At 38.4% G+C, this 14862-nt stretch overlaps 1 protein-coding gene across 4 annotated transcripts in view; it reads right to left on the bottom strand.

The window, feature by feature from the left end:
- Positions 1-14862, bottom strand: part of ZFYVE9 (zinc finger FYVE-type containing 9) — a 205471-nt gene that overhangs the window by 7658 nt on the left and 182951 nt on the right. For all 4 annotated transcript variants that reach the window (XM_059374726.1, XM_059374725.1, XM_059374728.1 and 1 more), the window contains 3 exons: positions 6169-6319; positions 3886-3966; positions 1321-1483 (listed from right to left, as the gene is read on the bottom strand). In XM_059374726.1, coding sequence (XP_059230709.1) covers positions 1321-1483; positions 3886-3966; positions 6169-6319 — 395 coding nt within the window. The remainder of the gene's footprint in view (positions 1-1320; positions 1484-3885; positions 3967-6168; positions 6320-14862) is intronic.

Genomic DNA, 14862 nt, shown 5'->3' with positions numbered 1-14862 from the left:
CTTCTCCCTCTGCCTCTGCTGCTCTCTCTCTCTCTCTCTGGCAAATAAATAAATAAAATCTTTTTTTTTTTAAGATTATTTATTTATTTATTTGACAGAAAGAGATCACAAGTAGACAGAGAGGCAGGCAGAGAGAGAGAGGAAGGGAAGCAGGCTCCCCACTTAGCAGGGAGCCCGATGCGGGGCTCGATCCCAGTACCCTGAGATCATGACCTGAGCCGAAGGCAGAGGCTTAACCCACTGAGCCACGCAGGCGCCCCAAATAAATAAAATTTTTAAAAAAGAAGAATCTGAAAGTGGTAAAGGAGGAACTCATTTGGCTATCTTGGCTATTGAGGATAGGGTAGAAGCAACAAATGTCTGAGAACAGCAAAAACAAATGTCTGAGGGCAGAAGTAGAGTTGATGTGTTCAGGCAAGAAGGCAGGTGCTGCTTAGGTAAGAGGATGGGCAGATGGTGTGAGGCTGTGTAAGTTGGAAAACACTCTGGCTTTTACCGTGAATAATACTGGAAGCCAGTGGTGGGTTCTGAGCAGAGAAGGGACATTGCTTTGGTTGCTGTATTAGAAAACAGATTAGGCTGGGGGGCAGGAGGAGCTGAAGACTAGAAACAAGAAAGCCAACTGAAGAACCCAATAATCGAGACCAAATGATGGTGGCCTGAACCACGATGGTGCCCAGAGAGGTAGTATGATTCTGGATACATGTTGAAATAAAATGTAACAGGATATATAAAATATATGCTATAAAATATAAGAGTACCAGGATTTACTATTGGGGTAGATGAAGGGTGTGAGAGAAAAAGAAGTTTCAAAGATGACCCCAAAGTTTTAGCTTGGGCCCTCAGAGAAGAGTTGCCATATACTGGCAAAGAGTATAGGACTTGAAGCCCAAGAAGGTGGTTTTCAGTCCTAGCCCTGCCACTTCCTGGCCTCTGAAGTCATTGGGCCTCTAGGTACTTGTTTACTCATCTATAAGATGGCAAAAATAACATTAGTTACTATCTCCAATGAAACAATGTTAGCAGAAGGGCTTTCTTTTTATAAAAACATAAAAGTTTTAGGTTATTACTATTATGTCGATAACTTTAGAGTACTGTGTTATTTCATCAACTCCTTCCCCTCCACCCTTCTTCCAAAATATGCAGAGAAACTCCTTCAGAATTTAAGCCAAGAAACTAGAAATTTAAAATTTTATATTATATATACAAAGCTGTCCTTTCTCTTTGGGCTTTCAGTAAAGTTACAAATACCAGTGTAGACACAACCCAGAGCCCAGCCCATAACTAAATGCCACAACACGAAAAGTACTCCACATTTACCCCTTGTTGACGTTTTTGTCATCGTCCACCCACTGAATGTAGATGTGCTCCTGGGGGTCCTCAGTGTCCGCCTTGCCGCAGGTGATGGTGAAGTCCTTCATGTCTCGCAGTGCCTGCCTCAAAGCATCCATGTTTTCTGCTGTGATCTGGACCATAACGCCATCTGAGAATCAGCACCAAGATCACATAGGTGGAAACAACGCAAAGCCAGGGAGAGGGGCAGATCATCACAGTACCTAGCAAATCCCTTTAGGATTAAATGCAAAACTTCGGCTGCTCTCTAAAGCTGACAGATACAGAGAGGTTTTGTTCTTTGGGCCGGATCTCTTACTTTTGAGAGTGCTATGAGAAGCAAACACCAAGATGGCTTCTGCTTAAAACACTCACCTGTTGATTTCACTTCAGACACAACTGAGTTTCTCCTTAGACCACTTCAAAGGAAAACTTACACTTGGTCACATGCCTCTTCTGGACCGACAGAACTGTTTTCACCTTGCCTTTATCATGCTGTAACTCATATTTATGTGTTCGCACCTCTATGTCTCTCACCTTACTATCACTGCCCAGCATACAGTGAATGCACAGTGAATGACTGTTAAATAAGTCACTGAGTAAACAACAGTAGTAGGAGAAGGGATAAATCCATTCACCGGCTAGCAACAAGGCAAACCTACCACGTGTGTTTCACACTAGCCACCATGAAGCCAACACATGGTAACTATTTTTGGCCTGCTACCTACCCAAGTCAAAGGCAAACACTGAAATTCAGGTTGAAAGCTGACACATGTTCAGCAATTACCCTGCTTCACTGACATAAAATTTTGTCAACTAAAATAATTCCATAAGAGTCAATAAAAATTTCATAAACAGGCAGTCAAGTGTTCAACTGACACACAGTGAAATACAAGACCTAAGAAATTTCCAATCCAAAGACAAAGACACAACTTTTAAACACAGTACTTTGCATTATAAGGATCTGTGTCAGTTCAAGTTATCATTTCCATTACATTTAAAGGGCATTTTTTTAATCTTCTTGTCAAGACACAATTTCAAATGCAGTTAATACTTGATCACATAGGCATTAGTCACATAAGACCAATGACTGTTTAACTCCTAGATTTCTTAACAATTTCTTAATAGCATGCTTCTGCTTTACAGTCAAATTGTGAAATTTAGTTGTAAAATAGTAATGTACTTTGCTCTTCACTAGTTGCTTTATTAAGCTTACCAATAAAGGAGGTCAAAGCCAATATCTATTAACATAAGACAGTCTTTTCAGTTCAGTTAACACACTGGAGTTCAGCTTTCATATAGGGCACTGGAGAAAGCTACTGCAGAAATGAAAACCTGTCAGCATGTGTGGCAAACTGTACCTTCCAAGGGTCACCATAATATCTCCCATCTCACATGCTTTCTCACAATGCTACCTTCCCATTTCCCCATTAAGAAGTAGAGTCTAATTGCTGAACATGAGAAGGCTTATGACTACTTCTAGCACTAGAGTATGGTGGAGGTGACATCGGGTGACATTTGAGACTGGGTCATAAGAAGCAACTTGGTTCTGCCTTTTGCTAGAACATATGAGCCTGCACTAAGAAGTCCAGCTACCCCAAGGCTGCCATGGCATGGTAAGGAGTCAAAGTGTGAGCACTTCAGTCTCCACCTCTAGTCTTTAAAATAATCCAGGCCAGGCCCCAAGACACGTGAGTGAACGAACCTTCAGATAATTTGAGCTTCCAGCTATCAAGTCATCCCAGCTGAGGCCCTGGACATCACTGAGCAGAGTCAAGCCATCCCGCACTACCGTGTCAAGATTCCTGACCCAGAGGAATCAGTGAACGTTATAAAATAGTTGCTTTAACCCATTAAGTTCTAGTTAAATTTGTTATGTAACAAGAGTAACCAGATCAAAATACAGGAATAATCAATTGACAAAAAAATAAACAGTATGCTCATTAGCCTTTCATTAACTCCCATTTAATTAGTTTTTGTCAAAATATGTGTCATGTCTACTCTAATTATAGCAAACCAGCAGCAAGCACATCCCATTCTGTACCCCAAATGATGACCGCAGCACTCCTGTGAGTTAAGGCAGACTGAACTTCATCTATATACTTAGAGACTGGAGCCCAATGATATATTTGAACTCAGACTATGCCCCCTTGAGTACCCTACTCCAGAGCTCTGAAAGGCCATCTTTTAATTTTTATGTTACTGTTCCGTGATATTGCTACGACTTACTTCTTTGGAGAACTGAACACCTATATGACATTATTAATTAGTTTAGGACTAAGATGCTATTGTATACATAACAGGAGTCAGAAGTCTACTGTAGAAGTGTCATGGTTTCATTTAACATTTCTTGCTTTTTTTTTTTTACGTTATTATTATTATTGTTATTATTTATGTAAGCTCTAAGCCCAACATGGAGCTTGAACTTAGGACCCTGAGATCAAGAGTCACATGCTCTACCAACTGAGCCAGTCAGGCTCCAACATCCCTTGCTTTTTAGTTGTATGATTAGGACTAAACTAATACACATGCAGTAAATAACTTATTCTTTACCTTCCACAATACTGGATTTGGCAAGATATCCGGAGGAAGATTTCAGAGCGCCACTGAACACAAAGAAACTGGCACCTGTGACTAAACAGAATATAAATAGTTCAGTGTAGACCCAGAGATACAAAGACTGAGAACAATAAGAAATATTTGATAGTTTCTAACTCCAACCATCATCATACAGAAAACAAAAAACACCAACTCTATACAGCACAATACACAAGTAACTAATAATTCTGATGCTTATGATAGCTTTAGGAATGAAGTTTTAAGATACAATCCCTCATTCTGTTTTTCTCTCCCTCCAATCAAGAATTAAAGAATCTTACAAGCAAAGAAATCTCAGTGGTCAAGTCAAGGGCTTGGCAAACTACAATCTGTTTGGCCTGCAGCCTATTTTTATAAGTAAAATTTTATTGGAAGACAGTCATGTCCACTCATTTGCATATTATCTGTGGCAGTTTTTGAAGTATGCCAGAATTGAGTAACTGTTGACAAAGACAACAAGCTTGCAATGCCTTAAATATTTATTACCCAGCCATTCACAGAAAAAGTTTGCTGACCCCTGATCTAATATATTTTTTTTTAGATGAAATACATTTTGAAGACAGAGATATGACTGGCAACCATTTTATTGACCTGGTGCAGTTCTTTTAAAAAAATAAATTACTTATTTAAAAGACAAATACCTGTTACTATTATCGTGTCATAAAAGAAAGGACAATCACATTTAGCTTTAAGAAAATTTCACTATGTCCCTCCACATCTTTTTAATTTTTTTAAAAATTAAGCACCCAACACGGACCTCAGACTTAACAACAGGGAGATCAAAAGTTGTGTGTTCCACCCACTGAGCCAGCCAGGAGCCCCTATGAGCCTCTACATCTTAAACTGGATGAAGTAATCCAACTCCCTAACCACTGGCAAATTCTCTAACACGTGGACATCCAGCCTTTATCGAAGACCCCTAGTGACAAGGAGCCCACAATGGCACAAGGCAACCCATTCTACTTCTGGGTAACTCTTGGCCTTACATAATGTGCTCTCAAACTGAGTCCAGATCTAGATTCCTATAACTTTGTCTCAGTGGTGCTGGTTCTGGCCTTTTGTAGCTATAGAGAATAAACTGAATCTTATTTCCACATACCAGAGAACCTTAAAAATAGAGATAGTTATTTTTCCCCTCTTCCGATCTACACTTTTCCAGTTAAACATGTACACTTTTTTCAAAAGATCTTCCTTGACCTCGTTTCCAAATTTTTCACAGGCCCTGCATCATTCTCTAAAGAACCTCCAGTTTTATCAATGCATATCATCAATTACATTAATGATATCCAGAACTTAATTCAAATATTCTAGGTATCCTTTGACTAATAGAGAGCATTGTGGACTTATCACCTATCTTATTTTGGATATCATATTGAATATACATGTGACAAAGACCTTTTATGCCTTTACTGAAGACAATGACCTACGTCACCATCAGCCAGAGAAGTGTTTCATAAAGCATACTAAAGAAAGCTAGTTATGGGAAATATTCTGAGGAAAAACAAGATTCGTAGTCAAGTAAATTTGAGAAGGGCCAGGCCCATATCTTCCTTTTGGAAAACTAAAATATACATCAGCCTGTTAAAGGCTCTGAAAGTCCTGTAGTAAAATCTGTTTAAACTTGTTTAACTCAGGATTTCTCCGTTTAATGTATTATGCAATACTTGCACTTATTTATTTTTTAAAACCATAGAACCTGATAAGACACCTTAAGAAATGCCAGCATAAGCGACGCTTCTTAAATTTCAATATGCATTTGAACACAGGGACTTGTTAAAAAACAAATTCTAATTTAGCAGATTTTGGGTATAGATTCTTCATTTCTAACAATCTCCCCAGTGATAAGGCCACACTATGAGTACTACAGAACCAAGAAGCTTTCAAAATCCAGTCAACCTATTAATATTCTTGGGATATGGTCATTCAACAAGTTTCAAATCTATCTAAGCATATTCTCACTAAGGGGCCTCGTCGCCTACCTTCAAATATCAATTCTGGCCCTGCTAATATCCTGAGGCAGTATTTTCAAAATTTCCCCTTTATTAGTAGAGATCTCATTTGCAACTCTGAATATGGCTACTGCTGAGCCAGTGTAATCTTAGAGAATCAGGTTGGAAAGTTTAATTTCATCAAATTGTTTGTGGCTACCTAGTTAGAAAGCGAGAGTTATGGGGCTGAGATATCCAACTTTCCAAGTCCAGTACAATTCTTACCATGTCAATCAGCTCAAATACTCACCCTTTCTGGGCTGATTGTGAATACTGATAGCCTGGGTCTGATAATTTCCGTCATCATTCTGTACACACACAAGATGAGAGTCTGCCTTCTCATTGAAGCAGGCACCTCCTGCCAGGACATGCTCATTGGACTTGTTCATGGCTTTCATCATCTGTAATCAAAGAAGAGCGCTAACTTTCTTATTCTGCCAAAAATGGGCATTTCTTTTGGTCTGGCAAAGCACAACTCCTTTACCTCAAAAATAAAAAACAATAAGGAAAACACAGTGAAAAAGCAATCACCATTGGAAAAAAAATCAACTTTGGGTACCTGGGTGGCTCAGTGGGTTAAAAAGACTCTGCCTGTGGCTCAGGTCATGATCCCAGCGTCCTGGGATCGAGCCCCGCATCGGGCTCTCTGCTCAGCAGGGAGCCTGCTTCCCTTCCTCTCTCTCTGCCTGCCTCTCTGACTACTTGTGATCACTGCCTGTCAAATAAATAAATAAAATCTCAAAAAAAAAAAAAAAATCAACATACACAAAGATTTCCTGTGTAGTTTATAGGTGATTTGTGTTATAACCTAAGTAAGCACATGACATATTTTGTATTTATCTTTTTGGTATTTGTGTTGCACTGAACTCAAGTAACATTAGTTTAGCTAATTACAGTAATTTCTCCCACCCACTGGATTCTCTGAGGATATACACACTGAAATTCTAAGTCAAAAGAATGTTCCATATGTAAGTACATCTGCCCTCTTCCCATATCCACACAAAGGAGTGTTTTCCTCTAGAAATATATAAACTCTATTGCTTAACTTTACTGACTCACATTTGAAATCTTCAGTGAAATCACTTAATAATACGTTGCTTTGTGTTTTTTTCAAGTTTTTATTTAAATTCCATTGAGTTAACATACATAACTTCTCCTGGTTACACTTAGATACAACACCCAGTATCATCATAAGAACTACCCTCCTTAATACCCATCACCTATTTAACTCACTCCCCTGCCAACCTCCCCTCTAGCAGCCCTCAGTTTGTTATTTGTAGCTAAGAGTCTGTTTTATGGTTTGCCTCTTTTTCCCCCTTATGTTCATGTTTCATTTCTTAAATTCTACATATGAGTGAAATCACATGGTATTTGTCTTCCTCTGACTTATTTCACTTAGCATAATACACTCTAGCTCCATTCACATCGTTGCAAAAGGCAAGAGTTCATTTTTTGATGGCTGCATAATATTCCATTGTATATAGACACCACATCTTCTTTATCCATTCATCAGTCGATGGACATATGGGCTCTGTCCATAATTTGGCTATTGTTGATAATGCTACTATGAACAGCGGGGTGCATGCGCTCCTTTGAAACAATAACTTTGTATCTTTTGGGTAAATACTTAGTAGTGCAATTGCTGGGTTGTAGGGTAGTTTTATTTTCAAGTTTTTGAGCAATTTCCATAGTGCTCTCCAGAGTAGCTGCACCAGTTTGCATTCCCACCAACAGTGCAAGCAGGTTCTTCTTTCTCCACATTCTTGCCAACATCTGTTGTTTCCTGTGTTGTTAATTTTAGCCATTCTGACAGGTGTGAGGTGGTATATCTCATTGAGTTTTAATTTGTATTTCCCTGATGATGAGTGATGTTGAGCATCTTTTCACATGTCTGTTAGCCATCTGGATGTCTTTTTTGGAAAAATGCATGTTTTTGTCTTCTGCCCATTTCTTAACTGAATTATTTTTTTGAGTGTTGAATGTGGTTATGTTCCTAATAGATTTTGGGTACTAACTCTATCAGATATGTCATTTGCAAATATCTTCTCCCATTCTGAAGGTTGCCTTTTAGTTTTGTTGATTATTTCCATTGCTCTGCAGAAACTTTTTATCTTGATAAAGTCCTAATCATTTTTGCTTCTGTTTCGCTTGTCTCTAGAAACTTACCTAGTAAGAAGTTGCTGCAGCTGACATCAAAGAGGTTGCTACCTGTGTTCTCCTCTAGGATTTCAATGGTTTCCTGTCTCATATTTAGGTCTTTAATCCATTTTGGGTATTTTTGTGTATGGTTTAGGAAAGCGGTCCAGTTTCATTCTTCTGCATATTTTTGACCAGTTTTCACAGCACCATTTGTTGAAGAGATGGTCTTTTTCTCATAGCTAATATAATCTTCAATGGGGAAAAGCTGAGGGCTTTTCCTTTAGGGCCAAGAATAAGACAGGGACGTCTACTCTCACCATTGTTATTTAACACAGCAAAGGAAGTTCTAAACTCAGCAATCAGATGACCAAAAAAAGTAAAAGACATCCAAATTGGCAAGGAAGATGTCAAACTTTATTTTCAGATGACATGATACTCCATGTAGAAAACCTGAAAGACTCCACCCAAAAATTGCTAGAACTGGTATATGAATTCAGCAAAGTTGCTATAAAATCAACATACAGAAATCTGTTACATTTCTATACACCCATAATGGAGCAGCAGAAGGAGAAATCAAGGAATTGATCCCATTTACAATTGCACCAAAAATCACAAGATACCTAGGAATAAATCTAACCACAGAGGTAAAAGATCTGTACTCTGAAAACTATAGAATACTCATGAAAGAAATAAAAAAGACACAAAGAAATGGAAAAGCATTCCATGCTCATGGACTGGAAGAACAAATATTGTTAAATGTGTATGCTACCCAAAGCAATCTACATATTTAATGCAATCCCTATCAAAATAACACCAGCATTTTTCACAGAGCTAGAATAATCCTAAAATCTGTATGGAACCACAAAAGACCCTGAAGAAACAAACCAATCTTGAAAAAGAAAAGCAAAGCTGGAGGCATCACAATTCCAGACTTCAAATTATATTACAAAGCTGTGGTGATGAAGACAGCATGGTATTGGTACAAAAACAGATACACAGATCAATGGAACAGAACAGACACCCCAGAAATGGACCCACAACTATATGGTCAACTAGTCTTCGACAAAGCAGGAAAGAATATCTAATTGAAAAAAGTCTCTTCAACAAATGATTTGTTGTTCTTATCAAAAGATTTAAGATAGTAATTCTGAACCTAACCTGAAAAAACTCACAGGCCACCATTTTATATCTACTAAGCAAATCTGAACTTATGTTATCTCGGTAATAACTCTGGCTTCTGACTGAAACAGGATAGTGATAATTTGTTTTCTAGTTTCCATTTTTTCCCTCATGCCATCCCATTTGTCCACCTTCCTGATTCAACCCTTTACAAGGCTTTAATCTTTCAAAAATCTAGTCCAAAAGTTTTGTTTTACTCAGCTCTTCCTCTTACATTACAAACTGCAGTACTACAGTGTGAGAAATACCAGATGAGTGTTCTGACAACTTTCTGTATCAACACAGTCAAAACAAAATAATGTGAGGTGAAATTCACATACATAAAATCAACCGTTCCAAAGTGAACAATTCAGTGGCATCTAATACATTAACAATGGTGTGCAATAATAACCTTTACTTAGTTCCAAAACACTTCCTTCACTCCAAAGTAAAAAACCTTCCTCTAACTGGTTTCTTCCTCTCCTAATTTTAACCACCAATCTGCATTCTGTATGAATTTATTCTGGCTATTTCACACAAATGGGACCATATAATATGTGACCACTGTGTCTAGCTTCTTTCACTTATGTAACATTCTGGAAGCTCATCCATGGTGTAGCATGAACCAGTACTTGACTTCTTTTTATAGCTGAATTATACACATGCACATATATACATACAATATACACGCACCAGAGTTTATCCATCTATCCATCCAGGCACATTTCGGCTATGCCTATCTTTTGACTATTGTGAATAGTGCTACTCTAAGTGTATGTGTGGATGTACTTGTTTGTGTAACTGTTTTCAATTCTTTGGGGTATATACCTGGAGGTGGAATTGCAGGGCCATACAGCAATTCTATGTCCAATTTTTTTTTCTTTTTCTTTTTTTTTTTTAAAGATTTTATTTATTTTATTTGACAGAGAGAGAGATCACAAGTAGGCAGAGAGGCAGGCAGAGACAGAGGGGGAAGCAGGCTCCCTGCTGAGCAGAGAGCCCGATGCGGGGCTCGATCCCAGGACACTGAGATCATGACCTGAGCCGAAGGCAGTGGCTCAATCCATTGAGCCACCCTATTGTCCAATTTTTTGAGGAGTTGCCAAACTGCTTTTCATAGTGGAGGAACCATTTAATATCTTCACCAATAACATATAAGGGGCCCAATTTCTTTATATCCTTGTTGACACCTGTTATTTTCTGTTGTTGTTTTATAGCCATCCTAGTAGGTATGAAGAAGTACCTCATTATGGTTTTGATTTGCATTTGACTAATAATGTTAAGCATCTTTTCATCTGCTCATTGGCTATTTGAATATCTTCTTTGGAGAAATGTCTATGTAAGTTTTTTGCCCATTTAAAAAAAAAAAGAAGAAGAAGAAGAAAAGAAAGATTTCATTTAGGGGCGCCTGAATGGCTCAGTCAATTAAGTAGCTGCCTTTGGCTCAGATCATGATCCCAGGGTCCTAGGATCGAGCCCTGTGCTGGGCTCCCTGCTCAGGGGGAACCTGTTTCTCCCTCTCCCTCTACTCCACCCCTTGCTCATGCTTTCTCTCACTCTCTCAAGACAGAGCAAGCAGGGGGAGAGGCAATGGGAGAAGGACAGACTCTCAGGCAGACTTCATGCTGAGTGCAGAGACCCATGACAGCTGGATCCCACAACCCTGAGATCATGACCTGAGCTGAAACCTACAGTCAAGCACTCAACCACTGAGCGACCCAGGTCCCCCAAGTCCACTATCCATTTCAAAAAATACATAGTGTCGGGGAGCCTGGGTGGCTCAGTGGGTTTAGGCCTCTGCCTTCAGCTCAGGTCATGATCCCAGCGTCCTGGGATAGAGCTGCGCATCCGGCTCTCTGCTCAGCGGGGAGTCTACTTCCTCCTCTCTCTCTCTACCTGTCTCTCTGCCTACTTGTGATCTCTGTCAAATAAATAAATAAAATCTTTTAAAAAATACATAGTGTTTTATTGGTTTCGGGTGTACAATATAGTCATTCAACAATTCCATATATCACACAGCGTTCATCACAACAAGTGCACTCCTTAATCCCCATCACCTATTTAACCCACCTTCCACCCATGTCCCCTCTGGTAACCATTAGTTTATTCCCTGTTCTCTGTAATTAAAAGTTGTTTTCTTCATTTGTTTCTTTCTCTTTCTCCCCCCTTTGCTCATCTGTTTTGTTTCTTAAATTCCACATAAGAGTGAAATCATATGGTATTTGTCTTACTCTGACTTATATCAAAGCCTTATACTCTCCAGTTCCATCCATGTCCTTCCAAATGACAAGATTTCATTCTTTTTGATGGCTGAGTAATATTCCACTGTGTACATACACCACTCTTCTTTATCCATTCAACACTTGATGGACATTTGGGCTCTTCCATAATTTGGCTATTGTAAATAATGCTGCTATAAATATAGGGGTGCATGTACACCTTTGAATTCATGTTTTTGTATTGTTTGGGTAAATACCTAGTACTGCAATTGCTGGGTCAGAGGGTAGTTCTAATTTTAACTTTCTTTTTAAAAATTTATTTATTTGAGGGGCGCCTGGGTGGCTCAGTGGGTTAAGCCACTGCCTTCGGCTCAGGTCATGATCTCAGGGTCCTGGGATCGAGTCCCGCATCGGGCTCTCTGCTCAGCAGAGAGCCTGCTTCCCTCTCTCTCTCTCTCTGGCTGCCTCTCCGTCTACTTGTGATTTCTCTCTGTCAAATTAATAAATAAAATCTTTAAAAAAAAAAAATAAAAATAAAAATTTATTTATTTGAGAGAGACAGAGAGTGCTCATGTGTGAGTGGGAGAGAGGCAAAGGGAGAGGGAGAATCTCCAGCAAACTCCCCACTGAGCACAGAGCCTGAAGAAGAGCTCAATTCCACAACCCTGGGATCGGGACTTCAGCCAAAATCAAGATTCAAACGCTTAATCAACTGGGCCACCCAGGCACCATATCTATTTTTAACTTTTTGAGGAACTTCCAGACTGTTTTACACATTGACTGTACCAGTTTGGATTCCCACCAATGATGCATTAGTGTTCCTTTTTCTCCAAATCCTCACCAACACCCAATGTTCCTGTGTTGCTGACTTTAGCCATTCTAACAGGTGTGAGGTGGTATCTCATTGTTTCCCTGATGGTAAATGATGACGAACATCTTTTCATGTGCCTGTTGGCCATCTGGATGTCTTACTTAAAGAAATGTCTATTCATGTCTTCTGCCCATTTTAATTAGATTACTTGTTTTTTGGGTGTTCAATTTGATAATTTCTTTATATATTTTGGATATTAATCCTTTACTGGAATAAATCATTTGCAAATATCTTCTCCCATTCTACAGGTCGCCTTTTAGTTTTGTTGATTGTTTCCTTTGTTGTGCTGAAGCATTTTAATTTGATGCATTCCCAATAGTTTATTTTTGCTTTTGTTTCCCTTGTCTCCACGGACATATCTTTAAAAAAGTTGCCCTTTGCCCATTTTTTAACGGGACTGTCTTGTTGTTGAGTCACAATAATTCTTTATATCTTCTAGATATCAGACCCTTGTCAGATGTATGATTTGCAAATATTTTCTCCCATGTGTAGGCTGTCTTTTCACTTTCTTGTTAATGTCTTTGAATGAAAAAAAATTTTAATTTTTATTAAGTCCATTCTATTTTTTCTTTTGTTACTTGTCCCATTGTAAATTATCTGAGAATCCATTGCCAAATCCAAAGTTAAGAAGTTACCATCATGATTTTTTTTTTTTTCAAAGAGCTCCATCATTTTAGCTCTTATATTTAGGCCACCGATGCATTTTCATTTTTAAGATTTTATTTAATTTGTCAGAGAGAGAGAAAAAAAGCTCAAAGGAGGGGGAGCAGCAGAAAGAGGGAGAATAGCCTCCCTGCTGAGCAGGAGCCCAATGCAGGACTGGATCCTAGGACCCCAGGATCATGACCTGAGCCGAAGGCAGATGTTTAACCAACTGAGCCACCCAGATGTCCCCACTGATCCATTTTCAATTAAGTTTGATATATGGCGAGTAGGGGTACAATTTCATTCTTTTACATGTGGAAATCCAGTTGTCCTAGCACCGTTTGTTGAAGGCTATTCCTTCACCATTAAATGGTCTTGGCCCCCTTGTCAGAATCAACTGACCATAAAAGTATGGATTTATTTCTGGATTCTTAAATCTATTCCATACTAGTACCACACTATTTTGATAACTGTAGTCTTGCAGTAAGTTTTGAGAATGGGAAGGATGACTCCTCCAATTTTGTTCTTATACAAGATTATTTTGGCTTTGGAGACACTTGCAATTCCAAAAGAACTTGAGTACTGGCTTCTTTTCTGGGGAAAAAAAAGGCTACTGGAGTTTTGATAGGGCTTGCATTGGATCCGAAGATCCACTCTGAATGATATGTCTTCCCATTTATTTAGGTTTTCTTCATTTCTTTCAGCAATGTTTTGTAGTTTTTAAAGTATAAGTCTTTTACTTTCTTGGTTAAATTTATTCCTAGATAGTATATCAATACAATTCTAAGATATCATGATCTCCTGGCTTTATTTTGTTTTGTTTATAACTCTCGAAAAGTTAGTGTTTTAATATATTACTACATCACCAGAGGCATCCAAATAATAACTGAATATTCCTCTCACACTGATATTTATCAACCTCACTAATTCAAACCACTTCTGTCAGGGTTTTCCAAAGATTACTTTTAAGGAAATTTTCTGCAAACACGGTAAGTCAGCAGAAGAGTCCTATTTAGCAAAGTCAACTGATAGATTAATTTAGGTTCTCATTTGCAGTTTATATTTGTATCACATGAAGAACTGCTATAATCACATATAATTTTAAATTAACATATAATATATTCTTTGCCCCAGGTAATTTTTTTTTTTTTTTAAGTAAACTCTATCCCCAACCACAAGGCTCAAACACATGATCCCAAGATCAAGAGTCGAATGCTCTACTGTCTGAGCACGTCAGGCAACCCCACACACAGCAATTTAAAGAATGTTAAAAAATAAAAAAATTAAAAATAAAAATAAATAAATTTAAAGAATGTTAGATCATTTCTTCTAAATCATTAGGCTAAAGTGGTTTCTAACTTTGTCTACACTAAGCAGATTAATATTCTCAATTCAGACATTCTAAATAAATTAGCTAGCTTCTAAGAAATAATTTCCCCAGATGTCAATTTCAAGCCCAATGAGATAAACAAACTTCATACTTCTTTATAAATGAGCACTTTTACCTTCTTAAAATCACGTGCATATATACCAAGAGTTTCCCAGATATGCAAAGGACTTTGCTGACCATAAAATAAAGTTACTTTTGTCATATGATGATACAAATATGCAACTTTCTAGTTGTGCTATTTCTCTGCTCTATTGATTCAAACTCTGTAATATCTCCTCTATCTATTCCTATTTTCCCCAGAGTTCAAGATATAACTACCTCTTGGGGCGCCTGGGTGGCTCAGTGGGTTAAAGCCTCTGCTTTCAGCTCAGGTCATGAACCCAGGGTCCTGGGATCAAGCCCCGCATTGGGCTCTCTGCTTGGCAGGGAGCCTGCTTCCCTTCCTCTCTCTCTGCCTGCCTCTCTGCCTACTGATCTCTGTCTGCCAAATGAATAAATAAAAATTAAAAGAAAAAAAAAGAT

Source organism: Mustela nigripes, chromosome 14 (assembly GCF_022355385.1).
Source record: "Mustela nigripes isolate SB6536 chromosome 14, MUSNIG.SB6536, whole genome shotgun sequence".
NCBI lineage: Eukaryota > Metazoa > Chordata > Mammalia > Carnivora > Mustelidae > Mustela > Mustela nigripes.
This window is presented reverse-complemented; position numbering and strand designations above follow the sequence as displayed.